This window comes from Dipodomys spectabilis, unplaced genomic scaffold, assembly GCF_019054845.1.
Source record: "Dipodomys spectabilis isolate Male_0828 unplaced genomic scaffold, ASM1905484v1 ptg000004l, whole genome shotgun sequence".
Lineage (NCBI taxonomy): Eukaryota > Metazoa > Chordata > Mammalia > Rodentia > Heteromyidae > Dipodomys > Dipodomys spectabilis.
In genome coordinates this window covers 11,065,916-11,092,573 of record NW_024870681.1, presented here as the reverse complement: position 1 = coordinate 11,092,573, position 26,658 = coordinate 11,065,916, and the positions used below count along the sequence as shown (strand labels likewise).

The 26,658-nt window shown below is 40.0% G+C and overlaps 1 protein-coding gene across 1 annotated transcript in view; it reads right to left on the bottom strand.

Moving 5' to 3' along the window:
* Nucleotides 1-8,673: 8,673 nt before the first annotated feature.
* Nucleotides 8,674-26,658, bottom strand: part of Hsf5 (heat shock transcription factor 5) — a 40,726-nt gene continuing 22,741 nt past the window's right edge. The window contains exons 4-6 of the mRNA XM_042691513.1: nt 22,357-22,878; nt 19,743-19,920; nt 8,674-8,955 (exon numbers count right to left, since the gene is read on the bottom strand). Of these exons, the coding sequence (XP_042547447.1) occupies nt 8,885-8,955; nt 19,743-19,920; nt 22,357-22,878 (771 nt within the window). The 3' untranslated portion in view covers nt 8,674-8,884. The remainder of the gene's footprint in view (nt 8,956-19,742; nt 19,921-22,356; nt 22,879-26,658) is intronic.

Genomic DNA, 26,658 nt, shown 5'->3' with positions numbered 1-26,658 from the left:
GTACTTGCCTGCATTAATTTTCCTTCTGCTGGAGTTACTTCTGCAACACCAGCAAACACACCTTCCAGCGTGAGATTCAGTTTTCCTGTGGGGTCCATTTTCAAGGGGATCACCCTGATAATAGCCTTCTGCTCTGCTGATCGTTCAGACTCCACAGCTGCTGCCAATACTAGTCCTGTGTGTCCAAAGCCTGCCTGCAGGGTAGCCATCAGCAGCCAGGGCCAGAGGGCAGCCAGCTGCAGCTGGTGGCCACCACTCATGCTACCAGCTGCAGCAATGCACTTCGGCCATACATACTGCTTCCACTAGCTAATGCCAAATGCAGGTTCTCACATCCAGACAAATGGAAGACAAGAGAACTTATTCTTCAATTTCACAAAGCCAAGTCAGAGTTTTGGTCCTTCCTTTTTCTAAAGTATATTCCCAAGAAGAGGTGGCATTCCTGATTGGGCAGCGAAGAGGGTTTTTCGGCCCACCTCGGATGCAGGGATGGCCTTTCCTCCCATCTTCTCTCTGACTAGCAAAGGTATCACACTTCTTGAAATTTCCAACTTTGCTTGAGACTGAATGTGAATTTTTAGTACGTCAGATTACTTGCTGTTGGTCGTCCATATGCATCAAGCTGTGGAGGAACTAAACCCAATGTTGATGAACAAAAAAAAAAAAAACAAAGCAAAGTAAACAGCTACATAATGCATCAAAGGTGAGTGAAGAACTCCAGTTTAGAAAATGGAAGAGATGGCCCTTTCTAAGGCTCAAAAGTTGTCAATTGTGATTAAAAACCACGAGACGGAATGATAATGTAAAAAAAGTTTAGGACTAACCTTGAGGGATGTCCAAAGATGCTTTAGCACATATTCAGAAAAGTTTCCACATTAAATTGTATTTCAGCATAGGCCAAAGTACATATAAGCCTATTAAATTTATATTTTTTTCATGAACTTTGACATACTCTAATTTTTCAGTGTTTTACCTAAAGTTGCTTGTAAATTAGGTACAAATTTGTATTCCTTCATATACTAAGGATAAACCCAAGTACCACAACCTTTTCCAACTATTGTAATAGTTGAAAAAGTTATCTTTCCAATTATTTTTTGAGTCAAAATTCATATTTCTATCTCCATTTTCCTATTTTAGGATTACAGATCTTATTCACCACCTTGAGAATGCCAAGCATGTTGATTTCCCATGAAACTACTGTAATATACAGATCTTATAATCTGTAATCTTCAAGGTTCTTAAGAAAAAACAAAAGACTATTCCTAACATGTTTTTGAATTCCTTGAGCGAGTGGAGAATAAAAGATAGGGGGAATAAGGATGATTAATCACAGGTTCTAAGTAAAACACCCTGAAAAAATACAATTAAGCCCAAGTAGAGTATTTCTCTATTTCTAGGCACATATGAGAATGTGAATCTTCATATAAACATAGAATAAGATTTTTAAATGTGTACTCTTAAGTAAGGATAAGTGTATCTCACACAGCCTCCTGTGTTTCGAGGTCAAGTTTAAAAATCAGAGAGTCTTCAGAATAAGTGCTGAAAAGTCAAGCAACTGAACATGAACCTATTATAGAGATTGTTTCTTTTGCTGAGGCAGAGGCAGAAGAAAAAAAAAGAATTTCAAAAGAAATCTGCAAACCTGTTGTGCTGTTGGGCCCACTGGAATCCACAGGGGTGAAACAAATCAATTATGCATTTATAGATCCTGTTCAAAGGTTTGAACTGCTTAACCAAGTACAGATCATTCTTCCACCTTCTTACTCTCCAACCAAACCAAGTGCCCCCACACTACAGGTAAGTGTCGAGAAATTCCGAAGCCTGAAAATATAATCCATGCAGGTCAAAGGCAGAAACTTACTCCAGGATGAGTTACTGTCCCCAAGAATTCTAAAAATATTTATAGAAGATCCAAAAGCATTTCTGAAATCTCCTTTGCTAACAACAGTTCCTTTTCTCTGCGGAACAGCATATTTAAAAGGATCAATCTCGAAAAAGCAAAGTAGCAAATATATCAGCAACAATTCACTACCAGAACCACAGAAAATCCCAGAGAGAGAAGGCAGTATCTCTGAATCACGGATGGACTTGGAAAGTTCAGAAGGATTCGAGCGCTTCCCTGCCAGAAAGACAGCTCTGGATCAACTCCTCAGAGCAGGAAGCCTGTGGTTTGTAATTGGTGTTCTAGTTCTGACTCCCTCCCCAGGGACTGCAATCACGCTCCCTCTACCTGCTGACAAACGAGGGTGGAGCAGCTAGAGGCAGCCACCCTCAAGCCGGCCCCTCCTCCTCTCGGTGCAAGCACACACTTTACCAGAAGCAGTCTTTGCCTCTCCTTTCTCAGTTCCCTGACTCCCTCTAGTGAGGCACAACCCAACTACATCCAGATCAGTCCTTAATACCTTTCTCTGGGTAAGCAAGCTACTACGTGTAAATCAGAGCCACTCAAACATATCTAAGCAGATTCTGCATGCAACAGAGCATAGATGGTGGTATGAGGAAATAAAATGAAAGAATCCACAAGATAAAAGAATGGACACAAGGTTTTGCAAATAAGAGTTCAAAGGGATTTCTGTACTTTCCGGGTTTTAGTGTGTCTATAAGTGGCACAAAGCCAAAATAAAGTAATCCTGAACTGTCGTACTTACCGATTTACTGCCGCTTCTGTCTCTTACCTTGGGAAGGACTCCGTCCTTTTTTTCGTCAGTCATGGGCCTGCGCACTGTCCCTGAGCTTTTTTTTTTTGCTCAAGTCTAGCACTCTACCACTTTGAGCCAGAGCTCCATTTCTGGTTTTCAGGTGGTTAACTGGAGATAAGAATCCTACAGTCTTTCTTGCTTGGGCTCACTTTGAACCACGATCCTCAGAACCCAGCCTTCTGAGTAGCCAGGATTATAGGCATGAGCTACCAGCGCCTGACCGACTCTTATTTTGTGCATAGTTTTTCTTCTAATTGAAGTTAGAGCTCTTATCTATATGTAACTTTAGATCAGGTTATTATAGCCTCACATCTTTTGGAGTTATAACTCTATGTATCTTACCCTCAAGGTAAGACTACAAGTCTGTGTCATTAACACAAGCAAATGGTAAAATTCGTCAAAGAAGTGTAGTCAGAAATAAAGCTGATTTTCTGCTAATTATCACATCCATGAACTAGAACTGTTATACTAACCTTGCCATTAGGCACGGAAAGGGCAGGAAGCATGGCTCAAGCGATAGAGCCTCGTGCTTGGTTCAAACCCCAGTACTGTAGTCAGGCATTTTGCTTTTGAACTGATACCAAAGTATTTCAAAATTATACCAATGAACAACAATGTGAATACAACTAACTCTATTGATCTGTATTCACTTAAAAAGTTATTATAAAGAAAAATGCTTATGATAAAACTGCATGCTTTTCAACCTCATACAAATTGAACCTGTTTAGTAATTTTTAAAATGAAGGTAATTGGGCTGGGAAGGTGGCTCAGTGGTAGAGCGCTTGCCTTGCATGCATGAAGCCCTGGGTTCGATTCCTCAGCACCACATAAGCAAAAAGAAAAAAGCCAGAAGTGGCACTGTGGCTCAAGTGGTAGAGCGCTAGCCTCGAGCTGAAGAGCTGAGGGACAGCGCCCAGGCCCAGAGTTCAGGCCCCATGACCGGACCCAAAAAAATAAAAAATAAAATAAAATGCAGATAATTATTGCACTGGTTTGTTGTAAAGATTAAATGACATAATACTTCTGAAAGCATTAAATAGCCTTTTGATCTTGAAACTTTTTCTCCTATTGAAGATTCTGTAAAGAGTTTCTGAATATTAGACATTAAAAGAGGTAAACCTGGAGAAGAGTAAATTCTAAAGTGAAATCTTAATTTATTACTTTTTTGTTGTTGTTGGTTGTGGAGCTTGAACACAGGGTCTGGGTGTTGGTTTCCCTGAGACTCTTTGTGCTCATGGCTAGTGCTCTACCAACTTGAGCCACAGCACCTCTTCCAGTTTTTGAGTGATTAGTTGGAGATAAGAGTCTCTTGGGGACTTTTCTGTGTGGGCTGCCTTCAAACTGTGATCCTCAGATCTCAGCCTCCTGAGTAGCTAAGATTACAGGCATTAACCATGGTCACCTGGCTAATACTTCTCATTTGTAGCTTAAGAACACAGATATAATAGTCTGTTTACAACAACGATCCCAAATGATAGGGAAGAGTTCTAATTCTGCTGGAGATTTTGTGTGTGTGTACGCTGGGCCTGGGGCTTGAACTCATAGTCTGGCATTGTCCCTAAGCTTTTCTGCTGAATACTAGTGCTCTACCACTTGAGCCACAGCTCCATTTCCAGCTTTTCGGTGGTGAATTGGAGATGAGTCTCATAGACTTTTCTGCCCAGGCTGGCTATGAACTGCAACCTCAGATCTCATCCTCCTGAGTAGCTAGAGTTACAGATGTGAGCCACTGGGGCCTGGCAACTTTTTTAAATTTGTTACTGTTTACGTTCTTTTTTTTTTGTGGAACTGGGATCTGAACTGGGGACTTGCACTTGCTAGGCAGGAGCTCTACCACTTGAACCATACTGCCAGCCTTTTTTTCTTTTGCTTTATCTATCAGGGAGGAACTTGATTTCTTCCTCAGGATGGATCTCATAAAGTGTCTCACATAGCTGGGGTCACAGACATGAACTTCCATTCCAATCAGTTTGATTGAGATGGATCTCACAAGCTTAGGCAGGCTTTGAACTGAAATTCTCACAATCTCTGCCTCCAAAGTAGCTGGGTTAGGAGATAGAAAGGGTAACAGTGATCAAGATGAATTGTACTCATAAGTGACATGTTGAATCAAAACCCCTTTGTACAACTACTTAAAGATAAAACAAAAACAATGTAGCCAGGGGCTGGAAAGGTGGCTCAGTGGTAGAGTGCTTGCTTTGCATGAATGAGTTCCTAGGTTCAATTCCTTAGCACCACATAAGCAGAAAATGCCAGAAGTGGCACTGTGGCTCAACTGGTTGAGCACTTGCCTCGAACTGAAGAGCAGAGGGACAGCGCCCAAGCCCAGAGTTCAGGCTCTGTGACTGATTAAAAAAAAAAAATGTAGCCAAGATGACAGGTATGAGTCATCATACACAGCCCAGTGTTTTTAGTTTTTGTATGTCCTAAGACTATACAACAAATAAAAAGTATACATTATTATATATCATTGATATATGCAAAAATATCTTTAAGGCTAAACTAAAAAAATAAGTAGACTTTCCTATCATCTTTTTTTTTTTTTGCTTGAAATTTGCATAGGAACTAACCTAATAGTTAATGTATACAATTGGTTAAAAAAGGAAGAAAGTTTTGTGGTTTTCTCTCTCTGGCAGAGATGTTGAGAATAACATGTATCCTGGGCCTGGGGACGTAAGATCAAGCCAAATAGCTCTTTAGTCCACTAATATCCTATATTTTATATCATCACAATAAACAATCAAAAGAAATGATTTTCTGGCTTCAAAGTTTTAGAGCCATTCCTCAAAGGATGCCATAATACTTCCCCAGAGATGTCATCACTATGGTAATGAAAAGCTCTTGCTGTTCTGGAGGGTATAGCTCAAGTGGTAGAGTACTATGCCTAGTATGCACAAGGCCCACGCTCAGTCCCAGTACTATGGGAGGGGCAATTCCTTCTCATTGATACCTTTTTCATTTTAGTTTCTATTTTTTGGTCTAGCATATGCTAGGCCAGGGCTCTACCAACTGAGCTACATCCTGAGCCTCAACCTAATCTTCCAAGACAGACATCCTGCAGAATTGACTTCCCTATCTAGAAAAGATCATCTATCCAACCCCTCCTTTCCCCGAATAAACTAGTGTGGAGCTTGAACTCTGGACCTGGGCACTATCCCTAAGCGCTCTCTTTTTTTTTCACTCTACCATTTGGAGCCACAGCATTATTTCTGATTTTCTGGTAGATAACTGGAGAGAAGAGTCTCAAGGACTGTCCTGCTCAAGCTGGCTTTGAATCATGATCCTTAGGTCTCAGCCTCCTGAGTAGCTAGGATTACAGGTACAAGCAACCAGCTCCTGGCTAACCCAGTACTCTTTAAAACATGTCTAAGAATTGTTCTTTACTTTGATGGTATTTTAAGAATTAAATCTTTTCTCAAGTACAAATTAAAGGGTGGAGGAAAAAAGCCAGGCATTGGTGGCTCGAGCTTAGCTAAAGCTACTTGGGAGGCAGAGATCTGGTGGATCATGGTTCAAGGCCAGCCTGATAAAGTATGAGATTCCATCTCTAAAATAACCAACAAAAAAATCATGGTTTGAGCTGGGAGCCTCTAATCCTAGCTACTCAGGAGGCTGAGATCTGAGGATCGCAGTTCAAAGCCAGCCCAGGCAGGAAAGTCCGTGAAACTCTTATCTCCAATAAATCACCAGAAAACCAGAAGTGGCACTGTAGCTCAGGTGGTAGAGTGCTAGCTTTGAGCTGAAGAGCTGAGGGACAGTGCTCAGGCCCAGAGTTCAAGCCTCATGACCGATTAAAAAAAAAAAAGCAGGGCTTGATATTTGTCTCAAGTAGTACAGTGCTAGCCAAGCAAGCAAGCCTAGTAAGCACAAGGGCCTGAACTCAAAACGGAATAAAAAAAAAATCATGGCAATTTTTTTGAAAAACATACAGTATATTCTCCTTTGAACTTTACTAGTATTATTAATGTCCATAATGACTGTGTTTTCTATTAATCACTAGTAAAATAGTAAAAACAAGCAAGACGACAAGTCTAGTTGGAACACTCACTTTATTATTGATTGATTGAAATTTATTGGTGCTTAAGGTGCTGAAATACTGAGGTGCTAATTAGGAACCTTGTTAGTATGTGTCAGACCTGACTGGCTAATTTACAAGAAGATTTTATTTTACCTCTCGCCATTTTGCCCAAGTCATTGAAGATAGATAGCTTTGTTGATGGGTACCAGGCATGTGAGTACAGCAGGAGATCCAGCTCCTTGGTCTGGTGTATTCATATATAAAAAAGTTTGAAAAGCTCATCAAGGCATCTCATTAATTAAGCCTTAAAACCACTGAAACCAAATCTGTGCCAAAGTTCCTGCTTGATACATGTTCCTCAAAAGATATTGTCACTTTCAACATATAAAAGCTAAGAAAGGCATATTGAAGGGAAGGAATATCATCTACACAGTTCACCAGCAATTCAACATGACAGAGAAAGGCAAAGTTCCTTCATTAGGAAATTCAATCTTCTTTTCACACACTCTGCCAAAATATGCAGCCTGGCCAAAAGATGTACATGCCTTGATAGTTCGTCCACCTTTAAGCCTTGCTAATGAAGATTAATAAATGCCGAGCATGCAGGCTCAGTCTACTCAGATGGACCAGACAAGTCACTTTTCAGTTCCTACTTTATATCTAAACTAAGACACTGCAGACCAATACAGAGCTTTTTTCCAAAAACCCCGGATTTCTGTAACACTTGTAGGGTTTTAAATCACTGAGAAGGCACAATGTAATATAAGGAATGTTCGATCTGTTACATCCACAATGGCTAGCCTATACTTAATACAGTTTTTTCATTAGATTCATATTCTTAGACTTTCCTTTTGTTTTCATAATGCTTATTAGGAAAACTTGAGGCAGAATGCTAAAAAATTCTAGTTAGTTTAAAAGACTTTAAATCAGAAATGTCCTTGCTGTCATTGGATGTACAAATGATCACTTACAGTAAATGGACATCCAAAATGTCCTTTTCTCATTTGAATCCCACATTCCTATTATTCAAATTTAGAACCTTATAATGGAGATAAGAAAAATATGTTCTCTTCTATCCCACTACTAAAGTTCTCCCAGAAGCTTAAGGCAAATATAAACTATTAAAAGTATCAGAGCATAGCTTCTGCTAAAGGACAGTTTTCCTCAACACAGATGAGATTTTGTGTTTGTTGAATATAAGTCTAAAATAAACCCTACATTAAATCCCTTAATGTTTCTGTTCACACATTGTACCTATTCCCTTCAAAATAAAAAATATTACATATGCATCCTTTATCCTTCTAGCCTGCAATATTAATAAAAATATAAAGCTTTAAAACCTTTAAATCTACCAGCATTTATAAACACAATTATATTAAACAAATTAAATTTTTTTCTTTAGAAGACATTTAAGAGATATTAACAAAACTTTTTTTGCTATTTATGATAATGTGTCATTAAATTAAAGAAAGATATGCGAATAGAGAACACTCCTGTTGATATAAAAGATTCAGGGGCTGTTCAGTATGATGGATGGTCCAAGTCCGGATGCCTTGCTCTTGAAACAGAATGCTGGGTTAGGAAGTAAGATAATTTCCCTGTTAATCATGGAGAAAATTAGCTCTTTCCCAGAGTTTCTTCCCTGGAATTCCTGACCCATTTAGACCTGTGATCTCCGAGACCTCATATGTCTTTGTTTTTCACATCATCTTCTTGAAAGGATCACACTGTGACTTGAAACAGATAGACAGAAGTTGTGCTGACTACAGTTTGGGAGTGGCACAACGACTCAGCACACACACATTTTGCTCCAGTACCATCAATGCAGCAGTTTTTAGATGCTTCTTGACTGTAACAGAAGGCTAGGACTTTTCATTTGAAAGGGATCTGGGCAGCAAAGCAAAACAAAAAATAAAACCAAAAAAAAAAAAAAAAAAAAAAACCATGGCTGCTAGATGTTTAGTAGTTTGTCAAGGTAAATAATCTGAACCGAACAGCTGTAGAAAATACCAAACTTCCAATTTTCAATGAACGAAATTCCAACAAAACAAAAAATATTTCTTTTTTTCCTTAACAGAACTGGAAAAATCCCAACAGTGTGTCATGTGCAAGGCTAGTCTGCCTCCAGCTATAGCTAATGCACAATGTCACTTTTGTCATCCATTCCTCACTCTTTTAATTCTTCCTCCTTTGGAAAGTGCTCCTGTTTGCAGGCCACGTCCACCAGCAGATGAAGATCTAGAAAGAAAGAGTTGTTTACTCACTTTTAGCTTCTCAGACTACGGAGCTCAATAGACAAGTCTCAAACAAGAACAACAAATTGTCGATGTCTCTCTTATAAAACTGGCTGTAAAATTACATTGGCTTACCTGAATCTCAATTTTCAGATACTTCTAGAACTCTCAAGCACAATGATGTAGCACAGATATAAACACAAGAAAAGATCAAGAAAATTTGAAGTTTGCTTTTCAGTGGTACGGCCAAGTCTTTTCTTCACTTTAATTGCTTTTTATTATAAATTAAAAAGGGAAAGTAAAGCCAGATATCAGGGGCCCATGCCTGTAATCCTAGCTATTCCGGAGGCTGAGATCTAAGAACTGAGGTTCAAAGTCACTCCAGGCAGGAAAGTCTGTGAGACTCTTAGTTCCAATTAAAGTAAGACATCTTATCTTCAAAAAAGCCAGAAGTGGAGCTGTAACTCAAGTGGTAGAGTATTTAGCCTTGAGCACAAAAGCTCAGGGACAGCACCCAGGGCCGTCGTTCAAGCCCCAGTATTAGAACAAAAAAAAAAAAAAAAGGAGGGGGGGGGGAGTATGAAAGGAATCAAAGTGAAACACACACATAAAATTAATTTCTTCTATACTATAAGAGCAGCTGAGATGAAGAAATATGAAACAGCAATACCTACAATGTTAAAATAAGTAGTTACTTTTCCAAGGTTGATTACTTTCATAAAAATCCCACTTACTAGTCAGGCGTCAGTGGCTCATGCTTGTAATCCTAGCTACTCAGGAGGCTGAGATCTGAGAATCGAGGTTCAAAGCCAGCCCAGTCAGGAAACTCTGTGAGACTCTTATCTCCAATAAACCACTCAGAAAACTGAAGTGCTGCTGTGGCTCACGTGGTAGAGCACTTGCCTAGAGCTGAAGAGCTGAGGGATAGTGCCCAGGCCCAGAGTTCAAGCCCCACAACTGACCAAAAAAAAATCCCGGGCTGGGAAGGTGGCTCAGTGGCAGAGCGCCCAGAGTTCAGGCACCACGACCGGACCAAAAAAAAAAAATCCCATTTATTAACTAATACAACTGAACCTTGTGAAAACACCTAGACAAACTGTAAGAAGGAAGGCATACCCTTGGAGATTGGAAGACAGAGTAGTTCACCAAGAGTGCCAAGAAAGGGTTGGGGTGCATCTCAAGTAGAGTGCCTGCCTAGCAAGCATAATGCCCTGTGTTCAAATTCCAGCACTATAAAAAAAAAAAATGGGAAAACATAAAAATGTGAGTTCTGCAATACAAAATAGCTGAGCTACAGTTTAAGATCAATGAGAAAATCTTCTCTCTTATACAGCATTTTTCAAATAGCTAACATGCATTATCAGTTATCTAATTAATGCTAAGGAGTAAGTGGCTAACTAGGAGGTAGAACCTCTAAGCTATTATATGGCTAATAAGTAAAGCCAGTGGCTTCTATACCTTCCTACACCCTGAAGTCACGTGGCAATCTTAATAAAATATTAATGCCTGGGGCAGGCTCCCTCCTCCAGACATTTTTATTTAATTGGTATGGAGTACAACCTAGACATCAGTATTTTTGAAGTATAAAAAAGATGTGGGAGTTAATACCTAATTATCATCATTTTCTAAACATCTCACCTTGAGTACAGGCCTCATAGTTATAGAAAAAATATTAAAATTAAGGTTAAGTTGTGGTAGAATGCTTGCTTAGCAAGTATGAAGCCCAGAATTCAAACCCAGTCCATAAAAAGCCCAAAAATATTAAAATAAAAATTTGAAATACGACTAGACCCATTTGTCACCCTACTTTGTAAGTAAAGAATTTTCTTTTGCTGGTATTGGAAGTTGAACTGAAGGCTTAAGCACTGTCCTTTAGCTTTTGCTTTCACTTGAGATACAATTCCATTTCTGGCTTTTTGGTGGTTAATTGGAGATAAGAATTTCATGGACTTGGGCTGGGAAGGTGGCTCAGTGGCAGAGCGCTTGCCTTGCATGTCTGAGGCCCTGGGTTCGATTCCTCAGTACCACATAAGCAAAAAGAAAAAAGCCGGAAGTGGCTCTGTGGCTCAAGTGGTAGAGCGCTAGCCTTGAGCTAAAGAGCTGAGGGACAGCCCCCAGGCCCAGAGTTCAGGACCCACGACCAGACCAAAAAAAAAGAGAAGAATTTTATGGACTTTCCTCTCTGAGCAAGTCCTGCCTGAAATGGCTTCAAAACTTTTATCTAAAGAGCTCAGCCTCCCAAATAGCTAGGATTACAGACATGAGCCACTGACACCTGGCTTTTTTTTTGAGGGGGGCTGGTGGTGGTTATTTCTCCTGAGACTTGAACTCAGGGCCTGGGCACTAGCCTTGAGCTTTTTTGCTTAAGGCTAGTGCTCTACCATTTAAGGTACAGTTCCACTTTCAGGTTTTTGGTGATTAATTGGTGATGAAAGGCTCACACACTTTCCTATCAGGGCTGGCTTCAAACTTTAATCCTCAGATCTGATCCTCCTGTGTAGCCAGCTACTGGCATCTGGCTACTTATTCTTTTAAAAATGTCTCTTTCCTAGGCTGGGAAGGTGGCTCAGTGGTAGAGTGCTTGCTTTGTATGCCTGAGGCCATGGGTTTGATTCCCCAGCACCACATAAGCAAAAAGAAAAAAGCCGTGGCGCTGTGGCTCAAGTGGTAGAGTGCTAGCCTTGAGCTGAAGAGCTGAGGGACAGCGCCCAGGCCCAGAGTTCAGGCCCCACGACCGGACCAAAAATAAATAAATAAATAAAATGTCTCTTTCCTAATCAATTCCCTGATCTCTAAGAGATAATTTTCAATTCTAAGTCTATATTTTTAATAGAAGGGAAAATAGGAAAGGATGATACTCTTGAGCCAGAAGAGAGAGTATTTCAGGAAGGCTGAAGTAATTTGTCCAAATGTTGAGGTAAAGTACAATGGTCCGGGACCAAGAATCACTCTTGGATTGGTAATATAGCAGTCATTAGAACTTTCACAAGAGCAGTCTCAGCCAAGCAGAAGGAACATAAAACATGACTGGAGGGGCTGGGAAGGTGGCTCAGTGGTAGAGTGCTTGCCTTGCATGCCTGAGGCCCTGGGTTCAATTCCTCAGCACCACATAAGCAAAAAGAAAAAAGCCGGAAGTGGTGCTGTGGCTCAAGTGGTAGAGCACTAGCCTTGAGCTGAAGAGCTGAGGGACAGCGCCCAGGCCCAGAGTTCAGGCCCCACAACTGGACCCCCCCCCCCCCAAAAAAAAAAAAACATGACTGGAGTAGCTGAGACAGAGATATACTTCTAGGTGCTTCAAAGAAGAACAGAAAAAATGGAAACAACACTTGGATGGCAAGATGAATAACAATTGGATGACATTTTCTGTTCTTTTTTTTTTTTTCTTTTGGCAGTACTAGAGTTTGAACCCAGGCAGGGACTTTGAGACATGGACCCAACTGTTTTTGCTTTAATTTTTTGGGGGGAGGAGGAGGGGTTGGTTATGTGGCTTGAACTCAGGACACTGTGCCTTGAGCCTTTTTACTCAAGGTTAGCTCTCTACCACTTTGAGCCATAGTGCCACTTCTGGTCTTCTGATGGTTAACTGGAGATGAGTGCCTCACTGACTTCCCTGCCCCGGGTGGTTCTGAACCATGATCCTCAGATCTCAGCCTCTTGAGTAACTAGGATTATAGGTGTGAGCCATCAGCACCTGGTTGCTTTTTTTGTTGCTGTTGTTGTTGGTCCTGGGGCTTGAACTCTGGGCCTGGGCACTGTCCTTCAGCTCTTCAGCTCAAGGCTAGCGCCCTACCACTTGAGGCACTTCCAGCTTTTTTCTGCTTATGTGGTGCTGAGGAATTGAACTCATGGCCATGTCATGCATGCAAGACAAGCACTCTACCACTGAGCCAACCTCCCAATCCAATTTTATTTTATTTATTTTTATTTTTTAGATTAGGTTTTATGCTGCTCTTCTTGCTCCTTGAAGACCTCAGACCACATGATCCTCCTGCCTTTGCCCCTTGAGTTACTGGGATTACAGGCATGCACCAAGATACCTGGTTAATTTTTGTTGTTGTTATTGTTTCAAAGAGACAGGATATGTCTAGGTTTCCCAGACAGGTCTCAAATTTCTGGTGTCTTGGGATTCTCCTGCCTGCCTCTATAGTATAGTGTAGCTGGAATTAGAGGTGTGTACCACAACACTTGGCTGAATGGAGTTTTTCTGATATGGCACTCATGATGGCATTTCTGCATGATGGGAATTATCTAATATAAAAGATAAAATGTGATAACTGAAAAGTGAAGAGGATAGTACTAGTGCTATGTCTGTGAGTACACAAAAGGTTATAGGATTCTATGTACACGTGAGAACTGGTGTTTCTAATTATAGGAGTTAAGGCAGAACATAGGTATTTAACTGAAGGGAGCCTGATAGATGGGTTGGAGGGGAAGATGTTAGACACAGTGGCATACCTGTAGTCCCAGCTGCAGAGACAGGAAGATCACTTGAGCCCAAGAGTTCAAAGCCAACCTGGGCAACCATCAAGACCCTGTTTCATATTGGTAGATAGGTAGATATATAGACAAATTGTATCTCTTCTTACTTCTACTTACTCAATAAATAAGAAATAAGGTAGAATGAATGGTGAAGAAGGCCATAGGAAGTTATAGCAAAGGGTGACTGTAGAGAATGAAGAATGCATTGAGTAGGAAAAAAATATAGAACTGTTGCAATTATAAAAGCCCATGTGAATTTGAGGTGAAAATAGTTATTTGAAAAGTAATTAGTAGGGGCTGGGAAGGTGGCTCAGTGGTAGAGCGCTTGCCTTGCATGCATGAGGCCCTGAGTTCGATTCCTCAGCACCACATAAGCAAAAAGAAAAAAGCTGGAGGTGGTGCTGTGGCTCAAGTGGTAGAGCGCTAGCCTTGAGCTGAAGAGCTGAGGGACAGTGCCCAGGCCCAGAGTTCAGGCCCCACGACTGGACCCCCCCCCCCACCAAAAGTAATTAGTAGTAAACATAGACAAAAATAATTATGATATAAATTATAATTATTACTACTGACTATTGCTATTAGCCATTTACCAGTTTCCAGTTACATGGCTTATACTTATACTTTTGTTATTTTCATTTTTACAAATGAGGAAACTGGGGCTCCATAAAGTTAAGTAAGTATGTCCATGGCCACACAGAAAAGAGGGGAATTCAGATTTTGATTTTTCTAATACCAAAAGCCTTCTTCCTATTCATTGTGTTTTATTGCTTCTAACAGGCAGACTATATCTTTATACTGACTTTGGATAAACTCTTTTTGTGTGTGTATTTGTCAGTACTGGGGCTTGAACTCAGGGCCTCTCATATTTTTCTGCCAGTGCTGGCTTTGAATTTTGATCCTTAGATCACTTTTGATCCTGAGTAGCATAAGCCACTGGGGCCCAACTCTTTGGAAGAAGTTCTTCATGACATAGGACCTTACATATGACCATGTTTTCATGGACAACAGTACTGTCAAAGAAGAAAAGTTTGCAATTCCATGAATTATATTTTGCTTACACTTTAATGATAAAACTAACATTACAGCAGACAAGTTGTAGCTTAATTAAAAGTCATTTACTCCCTGCTCCTGATAAAAGTATGATTAAGTGTCATAATAATGTCAGTATTTCACATTCCTAGGCAGGAAGTCAAGGTCAACTGAGATTCATCCATCAACACTATGGGCAAAGGCTATTATTTTCACTTAGAAATAATCCACAGGAAAAATTAATGAAGATAACTAATGTGGCAATTATTATCTACTGAGAGGGAAGAAATCAGTATAACAACAGGCACCAGAGTTCTTAGGGAGCTGACTATCTTTGTGACATTGTTTTCATTGGAGAAGGTGAGGCCTCAGGATATCAAAATGTACAAGTGAAATCTGACTCCTGTGCCTAATACAACAAAAGAATGCAGCAAGCAGGCCATAATGTCTAGAGATGAGGAAGGCTGGTAGTGGGTAAAGTGACATTTTAAAAAGGGATAGCTACTTAAAAGTTGTGTCTGTAATCCTAGCTAATGAGGAGGCTGAGATCTTAAGACTAAAGCCAGCCAGGGCAGAAAAGTTCCTGAAGCTAATCTCCAATTAACCAGCAAACAAGCTGGAAATGGAGACTGGCTCAAGTAGTAGAGCAAAAAAGCCAAGTGTGAAAGACTCTGAGTTCAAGCCCCAGTGTCCACACACACACACACACACACACACACACACACACACACACACACTTACTTGGAGTATTTTAATTTAAACCCTTCCTACCTACACAAGTCTTCAGAAAATATGCTACATCTACAAATGTCTAAGCACAAATGCTTAGGGGAGGGAAAGCATGAAAGACAGGGACAAAGGTCTGCAAGTGAGATAGCACATAACAGACAGATCAGCTCTAGGGGGGTGAAATAGGGACACGTTTGAATTATACAGGAATAAAAGGCTAAAAATAAAAGCTACTGTGAGTCCTGGAAATGCTCACACATCTTAAAAAGGCATTTTTGGTGTAGGATAAGATTAGTTAAGTCAACTCTATCTAAATCTATTATACATATATTTACAAATTGAGAAGTTAAAAATATCCCAACCCTTCAATTCTGTCTTCTCAGGTAAGCAGCATTCCATGTATTAGTTTCCTCCTATACATCTTGACTTTTTTCCTTATTTTTCCTTAGTGGGGGGACTATGCCAGATATAAGGTACTGCAACTTGCTTAGTCACTTCACACACTTAAATGTTCACTTATTGTACCAATATCACAACATATCAAGCTATTTTATTTTTATGATTGTAGTTTTGGTTTGTTTTGGTTGGTTGTGGGGCTTGAACTCTGGGCCTGAGCCCTGTCCCTGAGCTCTTCAGCTCAAGGTGAGTGCACTATCATTTTGAGCCACTGCACCACTTCAGTTTTCTGATGGTTAGTTGGAGATAAGGGTCTTGTGGACTCTCCTGCCCAGGCTGGCTTTGAACCTTGGATCCTCTAATCTCAGCCTCCTGAGTAGCAGCTAGGATTACAGGTGTGAGCCAGCAGCGCCCAGTGGTTGCAGTTTTTCATTGTGTGATTTTGTCATTATTTTGTTTCTAGTTGTCAAGTATTTATGCCTTTTTTAGTTTTCTTGCTATGATAGGTTATGATGAACTTTTGAATAACTCTAGGAATATGTTTACTTTTGTAAAGAGAGATTTTTAGTTGTGTTCACTTATTCATTCAGTCATTCATCTGTGCCATACCAGGACTTAAATTCAGGGCCTGGTGCTGTCCCTAAGCTCTTTTGCTCCATGCTAGTGCTCTACCATTTGAGCCACAGCTCTACTTCTGGCTTTTTTTTTTTTTGGTAGTATAGTGGAGAGATTCACAGACTTTGCTGCCTAGGCAGGCTTCAAACCACTACCTTCAGACCTCAGTCTCCTGCTAGGATTACAGGCATTAGACACCAACACCAGGCTTAGGATTAGTGTTCTTGATTCAAAGGACATGAACATTTCATTCATTGATTATGTCAAGTTGTCCTTTAAAGGACTATGGAAATTGATATTGCAGTTACAGTGTGTAAGAGGTTCCTTAGTTTTGGCATTTAGATTGGCAAAAAAATAGTTGATTTTTAATTTCTCTACTTAATAAAGAGACTGGATAAAGGGATTAATGCTCAGTACCATAAAAAAATCACACTATGTTCAATATTTCTTGATACAGTCAGCAAAGCCCTGAAAGAAGAGATGAACTAAAACTTGAGGTACAGACTTGCCATTAAGGAGGAATCAAACTTTTCCAAAGTATTCTTTTTTTTTTTTTTTGGTGATAAGTATCAAGTACCTCTTTTAAGAATATCTGAACTTGTATAATAACTGTTTGTTCCTAAAGATTTTCTTCTCTAAATATGAAAGCTTGTAAGAAAGAAATCCAAAGCAAAACATCTATATGCAAGGGATGGAAGCTGGTGACACCTTCCCTTATACAAAAACAACCAGCCTTCTATGCCTTGATATACAAATCCAGAGAAAATCAAACACAACTGTCATTAAGGTGAAGAAAATGGAGAGCAGAATGAGAAAGAAGAGGAGGACAAAACAAATGGAAGAGGAAAAGCAACCAGAAGAATTGAAAGAAAAGGGAAAAGGAGGTACTGTATCCCAAGAAAACATCAGTCAGCAAGTCCCTTATGGAAACTCTTTGCAAAGGTTTAAATAAATGCCCCATTATCTATCATTCTCATCTGAATTTAACATCACAGATTAGAGAGAAATCAAGGATTCTGTTTTAAAAAAAGGAAGCATAACAAAAGAGGAACAAGAATCCGATATAATGATATAATTTTGGAAGTCATTAAGATCATTATAAACCTTTTTTTTTGAGATAGCCTTGTTACTATGTAGCGCAAATTGACCAGATTCTGCAGCCCTTGTTTCCCTAGTGCTAAGATTACAGTCATATCCCTGGGTTCCAGTAATCACTTCTTTTTTTAATATTCAGTGTCAACATTCTAAATAGCACTAGACTTACATCAAATTTTTATATATTGATTATATAGGAATATTTTAGTTTATCATACAAAAATCTAACAGGTAGCACATGCAGTAAGCAAGCATTCCAGAAGAGACATTGCTTGGCTATAGAAGGCAGAGCTAGGACATGTACTGCAGAGATTCAAGTGGCCACTACATTTGAGTCCACACAACGCTTTGATTATCTCACTTGAAGATGAAGCAGAATACCATGCACTAGTTATCAGTCTCAGGGCTCAGAACACTGAGTACTAATAACCAGTTCCAGGGGAGAATGCACATTACCAAGATCATCACTATGCCAGCCAGTAGGAATGTGAGTCCCCTGCATCTCAGCGAGAGTCTCTAGAAACTCCAACAGTCAAGCACTGGATGGAGCAATACTTACTACTATAAAGAAGTTACAAAACAGCCTTCAGTGTGCACTGCTCCACCCCCTCATGGCTGGTGGTTGTCCCTCCCCCCCCCCCCAACTAGCTTACTGTAATTAATTATGTGAGCTGTCTGGGTGGCTTGTGATGCACATTTAAAACACAGGAGCTTGCATTTAGTTTGTCACAGGGAAAGATATTCCCACCCAAGGTGACAGGTCTAGGTGTGCTGTATGCAGCAATTTATCTTTAGGTAAAGGAAAGTTCCAGGCCCAAGGCCTATTCTTCGACAAGGAAGGTCCTAAATGTCTAAGCCTAGCTTTGCATTCTCAGGTCTCAACTTTAAAAGCTATATGTTTTCAACTGAAACTTGGGAAATATCTTAGCCTCTATCAACTGGTGCTAATTTGTAGTGCTTATTTCCTTCAATGTCCTGGGCTGGCCGGCACCATGACTCTCCTATTTACACTCCCTTCTATATCTGGGATGACAGACATATGCCACCATGCCCAGCTTTTGCTATTGGGATTTCTCATGAACTTTTTTGCCTGGACCAGCTTAAAACAGTAATCTCCTCAATCTCAGCCTCCTCAGTAGCTGACTAGTATACACCACTCTGCCAAGCTATTTGTTGAAATGGATGCTTGAGACCTTTTTTGCCTTTTTGGCCTTGAACCGTCTCCCAAATTTCTGCCTTCTAAGTAACGAAGATTGTAACCATGAACTACTAGTACCTAGCCTAAAATTTATTTATTTGTGTTTGTTTGTTGTTGCCAGTCCAGGGGCTTGAACTCTGGGCCTAAGCACTGTCCTTGAACTTCTTTTTGCTCAAGACTGGTGCTCTACCACTTGAGACACAGCACCACTTCCAGCTCTGTGCCTAGACTTTCCTGCCCAGGATGGCTTGGAATTGAATCCTCAGATCTCAGTCCCTTGAGTAGCTAAGATTACAGCCACTGGCATCTGGCCTAATTTTTTGTTTGTTTGATTTTTGGTCAGTCATAGAGCTTGAACTCTGGGCCTGGGCATTGTCCCTGCACTCTTCAGCTCAAGGCAAGCACTCTACCGTTTGAGCCACAGCGCCACTTCTGCTTTTCTGATGGTTTATTGAAGATAAGAGTCTCACGGACTTTCCTGCTCAGACTGGCTTTGAACCATAATCCTCAGACCTCAGCCTCCTGAGTAGCTAGGATTACAGGCGTGAGCCACTGGCGCCCGGCCTTGGCCTAATTTTTTTTATACATTAAAATGATCATTAGGGCTGGGAAGGTGGCCCAGTAGTAGAGTGCTTGCCTTGCATGCATGAGGCCCTGGGTTCGATTCTCAGCACCACATAAGCAGAAAAAGTCGGAAGTGACGCTGTGGCTCAAGTGGTAGAGGGCTAACCTTGAGCTGAAGAGCTGAGGTACAGTGCCCAGGCCCAGAGTTCAGGCCCACAAGTGACAACCCCCCCCCCAAAAAATAAATATCTTGTAGGCTGACAAATATCTTGTAGGCATCTGTATTCATAAAATTTGAGAATATTAAAACTGTCCACTGCAGACTTCAATGACTTGATTTTTAGAACATATAGGAAACATGTTTTAGGAACTAGAGCAGTGGCTCAAGGGGCAAAGGCACCAGTCTTCAGCAAAAAGCTAAAAGAGAGCACAAGGCCCATAGTTCAAGCTTCGGTATGCATACACATGCAAAATCTGTTTTAGCCAGGTGTGATGCTCATTTGAGGAAGATCATGAAAAATAGGGCTAAAGTTACAGTGTTACTAAAAGAACAATGTGATAGAATTCCGCAGAATATAATCCTATATTTATCTTCAGTGTCCAGATAAATTGTCATTCATATATTAATTCTAAACTATTCTATTTCTAGTATTCTATAGCTATAAATTCTAGAGCTTGATCATTCTTACCAGGAGACTTTCCTTGTTGTGAGTTGCTTCTTCGCTCTCTGTATCTGGCTGGAGTAGATAAACCTGTGTCTTTACTAGGCTTGCTAGTAGGCCCCATTTCTGAAATGAGGAATCCCATCTGTTCTGAAGGCAAGATATTCTCAGATGGATTGGTCTGGCATTTTACACTGGCATCCACCTAAAATATTAAACCTATTTATTATTCTGAGATTTCCCTCATACATCTACCACAGTTAGTCAGAAGAATTCTATCATAGGAACATGATCCAGCAAATGTGGTTTTTAAAAAATCCTCATGAATGGTAACATCCTTTGATTTTGTTATTTTTTTGTTTAAAAACAGTACATTTCCTCATTCTCAAACCACAGAAATGAATGTATAACTAAAACAGTAGCTTAAGATCAAAAGAAAATTTCACCATAAAGTATAATGGTTTTAATTTACAAAAGTAAGATATTTAAACATAATTGGTTAAGACCATTATCTGTTCTATCAGGCTTGCCCTCTAGTTGGTGATAATTGGATGAACATAAACATAATACTTGGATTGTATAAATAAGCATGGATACTTGATTCTACCAATTTCCTATTCTTTGTCTTAAAGAAGGTGTCAATATGTCAATATTGTATAAGCTTCAGTCCCCATAAAGTCAATATCTACCTTGTTTATAAAGTAAGTATCTTTCCTTGGTTACTAAGCATTCTTTGAGACGTTACAACATCTTTGTCAAAGTAGCCAACATATGTGTGTGTGTGTGTGTGTGTGTGTGTGTGTAACTTGAAGTAAAATGCTCATTTGGCATGTTCAAGGCCCTACATTCAAACCCCAGCACCACCATGGAACAAACATATAAAACAAACAAAAAAAACCCTCAAGCTGGGCGCCGGTGGCTCACGCCTATAATCCTCCCTACTGAGGAGATCTGAGGATCAAGGTTCAAAGCCAACCTGGGCAGGAAAGTCCGTGAGGCTCTTACCTCCAATAAACCACTAGAAAACCAGAAGTGGTGCTGTGGCTCAAGCGGTAGAGCGCTCTCCTTGAGTTGAAGAGCGCAGGGACAGTGCCCAAGCCCAGAGTTCAAGCCCCGAGACCCAAACAAACAAACAAACAAAAAACCCTCAAGACATTTAGATCTGAAGTTAGATTAAAAAAATAAAAACAGGGCTGGGAAGGTGGCTCAGTGGTAGAGCGCTTGTCTTGCATGTCTGAGGCCCTGGGTTCGATTCCTCAGCACCATATAAGCAAAAAGAAAAAAGCCGGAAGTGGGGCTGTGGCTCAAGTGGTACAGTGCTAGCCTTGAGCTGAAGAGCTGAGGGACAGCGGCCAGGCCCAGAGTTCAGACCCCACGACCAGACCCAAATAAAAAAAATAAATAAAAACAAACATCTCCCAGAGTTATCTTGGGAATCTCCAACAGTAAAGAAATTTTCATGTCCTAGTCAAGAAAATAATCCGAAGTGAAAAAAAATGTACAACAGTTTAAAATCCTAACAGAAGTTAAATCAGTGAAAAATAACTAATTTAATCTTACTATTTTCTTATGTTAACTCAGGTTACAAATGAATCAGAGACAATATTTTCAACAGTTTTTGTTTTGTTTTGTTTTTTGTCAGTCATGGGGCCTAAACTCTGAGCCTGGGTGCTGTCCCTCAGCTCTTCTGCTCCAGGTGAGCACTCTACCACTTGAGCCACAGTGCCACTTCCAGCTTTTCTGCTTATGTGGTGCTGAGGTATCGAATCCAGGGCCTCATGCATATAAGGCAAGCACTCTACCACTGAGCCACTTTCCCAGCCCAAAATAACTAATTCATAAAGTTATTTTAGATTGAGTGTACTTTTGATAGTTATTATTTAGAATCAAAATTTATAATATTCTGTTCATAAAACTAACAGCAGTAAAGGAATAAACTTTTACCTTTAGCATATGCCCCTTAAATAAGAGTCCTTAGGAATGCAAGTAGTAATAAGAAATTTGAACACAGTATGCTACAAGAAAGAAAAGACCCCCAACCTTATCCTTAAATTCCATCTAAAAATGGCTCAGAAAGTCCTCATGTTATCTGTTAAGCCATTCTTCTGGGAAGTGGAATGCTATCGCTGAGCTTACCTTATGTATCCAAATTAAGATAATATAGTCCCAACAATTACTCTTTTTCTTTTTAAGTGAAAGTGGTAGGAAAGTTTATTACAAAAGGAATACTCTTTCCAATAGACTGAAAGCAGGTTGTCTCTAAAGTAGTGATTTTTACTCTGGCATTAATTTTTATTGAAATGTAGGAGGCTTGGATCATTAAATCTTTCCCAAGACCAACATTCAAGGGATGCTCTTAAACATGAACATAAACTTTGTATCACATTGCTTCTCTAGAGGTTCATTTTAGGCTGTAACATTAGTGGGAGAAAGGGTAGGACCAAGGCAACTTCTTTCTGAATCCTTTGTGAGGAACACTGGGACATGATCCTTTTGGAAAGCTGTGAATACATATTGGAAACAGTGCACACCTATTAAACCCAAATAAAATCCAGGCAAGCTCTCCACTTGTTAAAGACAAGTTTTTAACAAGGAGTACAATGTACTTTGAGCTTTATGATCCTTTTGTTTTCCCTCTTACCTGATGTGTGCTGAATGGAAGTCCTTCCTGCACAAATACTACAGAAGATGAAGATGGATTATGGCTTAGCTGCTCCTTCAGTTTCACATGAGCTTGTTGCACAGCTGCAGAATCCTGCATAGTGCTATTTTCCACAGGCTGAGGTGTGTGGATGGTATAGATGTACTCAGGTGACTGTGGTAAAGAGCAGGTAATGGCTTGTTCTGTTCCGACCACAAAAGATGTAATATCTGAGCCTACGGGAGTAAGTGGCTCCAGTTGGCTAGCCTGACTTGTGGAAGATGAATTGGTATTGTTTGAATTAGCTAGGATATGTTGGCTTCTGTTAGACTGAGACGTTGAGCACTGATTCTCAACAGGCTCCACCTTTACCATCTCTAATTTAGGGGAGGAATGCAACTCATCTACTATCTGAAAGACAGCCTCTAGGTTTACTTCTGTCTTTTTATTTTCATCAGTAGCACTGCAAGGCCAGTTAGAAGGCAGAAATTCAACTGGATAGGAAGACTGCATTGGAGGATTCTGGAAAAAGAGAAAACAGGACTGTTTGGATAGAAATCAAATATAAGAATAAGGAGAACAGTGATAACATTTAGGTCATGAATGCTAAATATAAACATATCACATTTAAAACTCTCACTAAGAAGCCTGAATACGAATCTACATGTCAGCAGTGGTTGCTTTGAATGTACTGTCAAGTAATTTCTTTTTGTGCTGGTTCTGGAGCTTGAACTCAGGACTTGGGTGCTGTCACTTAGATTTTTCACTCTACTACTTGAGCCATAACTCCACTTTCAGGTTTTTGGTGGTTAATGGGAGAAAAGAGTTTTAACAGGGGCTGGGAAGGTGGCTCAGTGGTAGAGCACTTGCCTTGCATGCTCGAGGCCCTGGGTTCGATTCCTCAGCACCACATAAGAAAAAAGCCGGAAGTGGCACTGTGGCTCAAGTGGTAGAGTGCTAGCCTTGGGCTGAAGAGCTGAGGGACAGCGCCCAAGCCCAGAGTTCAGGCCCCATGACTGGACCCAAAAAAACAAAAACAAGAGTCTTAACAGACTTTTCTGTCTGAGCTGGCTTCAAACCTTAAGATCCTTAGATTTTAGCTTCCTGAGTAGCTGGGATTATAAGCCATCAGTGTCTGGCAACTCTCAACATTTAGTATCTTCTATATGCCAGCCATTATGTTAAGTTTAATACTAGAGTGGACCACTATTTCTCATGGTTAAGTATGCATAATTAAAAGGCTACAATTTGCTGACAAAATGTCTATATATCAAATCATCCATAAAGGCAGATATATCACTTTTTTAGTTATCATATATTGTTAAAGAAATGACAAAAGGTGCTCACAAGTCCACCAATCCTTCTATAGAAGGAACAGACAATCTGTTCCAAATGATTGTCTGTTCCAAATGATCTGAGAAAAAAATGTATTCCTGGGATTTTGTGTGTGTGTGTGTGTGTGTGTGTGTGTGTGCGCGCGCGCGCGCACACGCGCGAGTGTACCAGTCCTGCGGCTTCAACTGGGGCCTGGGCACTGTCCTTGAAATTCTTTGCTCAAGGTTAGTGCTCTACCACTTGAAACAGACCTCTATGTACAGCTTTTTGGTGGTTAACTGGCAATAAGAGTCTCCAGACTTGGAGGAGAAAGCGGGGAGAATGTAGTTGTGGAGGTGGGAGGGAAGGGATGGTAAGGGAAAAACAAAGGAGGCAACAATGCTTGATAAGAAATGTACTCATTACCTTGCTCATGTGATTGTAACCCCTCTGTACAGTATTTTCACAATAAAAAACTTATTAAAAAAACCTAAAATAAAAGGGGGAAATCATATTATAGAGGAATCTGACTAATCAGATTATAATCTGATTGTAATCAGATGATACAACATGATTATAATCATATTATAGAGGAATCTGATTGACTAATTTTTTTAAGTTGAAGATCATCAAAACAATAAAAAAAATCTTACACACACACACAAAAAAAGAGTCTCCAGACTTTCCTGCCTGGGTTGGCTTTGAACTCAGATCTCAGCCTCCTAAGTGGCTAGGATTACAGGCAGGAGCCATTATCACCTAAGATATATTTTTTATGTATAGTGCTTTGCACAGAACAGACATTCAGTATGCTTGATCATCTCAGATGATGAAAATCCCAAAGAACTATGATTAGATAAAATATACAATAAATTGATGTTGTCCAAAATACTACACATCCTTTCAATGACTCTTAGAAGGTAAGTAGTGTAAATTCAAATAGTATAAGCAGTAAGCTATTATATATAGACAATAGTATCATTTATTTAGTTTTTCTATATGCCTAGCTTAATCCTCATAAGAGTCCTTTGAGATGTACATTTTTTGCCAATGCCAGTCGAACTCTGGCCTTGAACTCTTCAACATTGGCTTTTTGCCAATGACTGGCACTCTAGCACTTGAGACATATCTCCAGTTAAGCTTTTTGCTGGCTAACTGGAAATAAGAATCTTGCAGACCTTTCTTTCGAAGCTGGCTTCAAACCTTGATCCTCAGATCTCAACTTCATGAGTAGTTAGGATTATAGGCAAGAGCCATTTGCACAAGCCTTTTGTTTTTTTGAGACAGGGTCTTACTAACCATGCTGGCCTTAAAACTCACAATCCTTCCTCTACTTCCCAATTACAAGGATTAGGGTTACATGTCACAAGTCCAGCTAAAACTAAGATGTAGAGAAACAATCATTTATCCAAAGTATATGAAATAACTGGCAGAGCCAGGTTTCAAGCTTAAGCTAGCCGGACTCTCTAGCTGTTCTTAACCTTGACAATATATGATTCATGTACATAAGGATAGAATCTGAAATATTTTCTCTTTTTAAATTTTATGTCTGCTTGCATTTATTTCTGCAAAATGAACATGTACTTTTTTTTATTTTTCCCTTCTTTTGGTGGTACTGGGGTTTGAACTCAGGTCTTTGTGTTCACTAGGCAAGCATCCTATCACTTAAGCCACATTTCCAGCTTTTTGCTTTAGATTGTTTTTCAGATAGTGTCTTTGTGATTTTTACCCTGGACCATGATCTTTCTATGCTTCCCTGATAGCTGAAATAACAGGCATGAACCACCCTATCCAACTTGTTAAATGGGGTTCTCCCTAATTTTTGCCCAGATGACTTCAATGTATAATCCTCCCCAATCGCTGCCTCTCAAGTAGTTGAAATTATAGGCATGAGGCACTTGCCCAGCCATGTGCAGTGTTTTTAAGAAATAAATCTTATTTAAAAAAAAGTTTCAAATAGCCAGGCGCCAGTGACTTAGACCTGTAATCCTAGCTACTAAGGAGGTTGAGATCTGAGGAATGTGGTTCAAAGCCAGCCCAGGCAGGAAAGTCCATGAGACTCTTATCTCCAATAAACCACCAGATAACTATGAGTGGTACTGTGGCTCAAGGGGTAAAGAACTAGCCTTGAGCTGAAGAGCTGAGGGTCAGTGCCTAGGTCCAGAGTTCAAGCCCCAGGACTGACAAAAAAAAAAAGTTTCAAGTAATTTATTTAAAATTTGAAGATTAAATATATAAATATCATCAGAATACCTTTAGCATAATCCATGGGAGAGAGTGTCTGGATCTACACACAACATCTAATTTGTGGGATAGGGATGTTCCTTCAGTGAAGATGAGCATATTGGGTTATTATGCTTGATGACATTGACCATGAAAAATGTCCAGCTAATTCCATGGTCTGATTTCATACTCAGATACAATTCACACAACCAATTATCTACTTCCTACATAAATTTTCTTTAAAAAAGCAAAACTTTTTATTATCTTAGGCAGGGAATCTAGCTCAATGTTAAAGCGCGTGCCTAAAGATAGTAGGTTTCAAATCCTGGCACCATATAACACACAAGATTCTTTTAGAACTAGGTAGGTAGCTGGGTGGCTCACACCTGTAATCCTAGCTACTCAGGAAACTGAGATCTGAGGACTAGGGTTCAAAGCCAATGCTGGCAGGAAAGTCTGTGAGACTCTTATCTCCAATTAACCACCAAAAAACCAGAAGTAGTGCTGTGGTTCAAAATGGTAGAGCATTAGCCTTGAGCAAAAAGGGCTTAAGAACAGTGACCAGGCCCTGAGTTCAACCCCGTGACCACCACCAACAATAATAAAAGAACTAGCCAAGTGCTGGTTATAATTCTAGATACTCAGGAAGCTGAGATCTGCAGACAGAGATCTGAAGTCAGCCTAGGCAGTAAAGTCTATGAGACTCCATCCCCAATTAATCAGCAAAATGCCAGACTGGAGGTATGGCTAAAAATGGAAGAACAC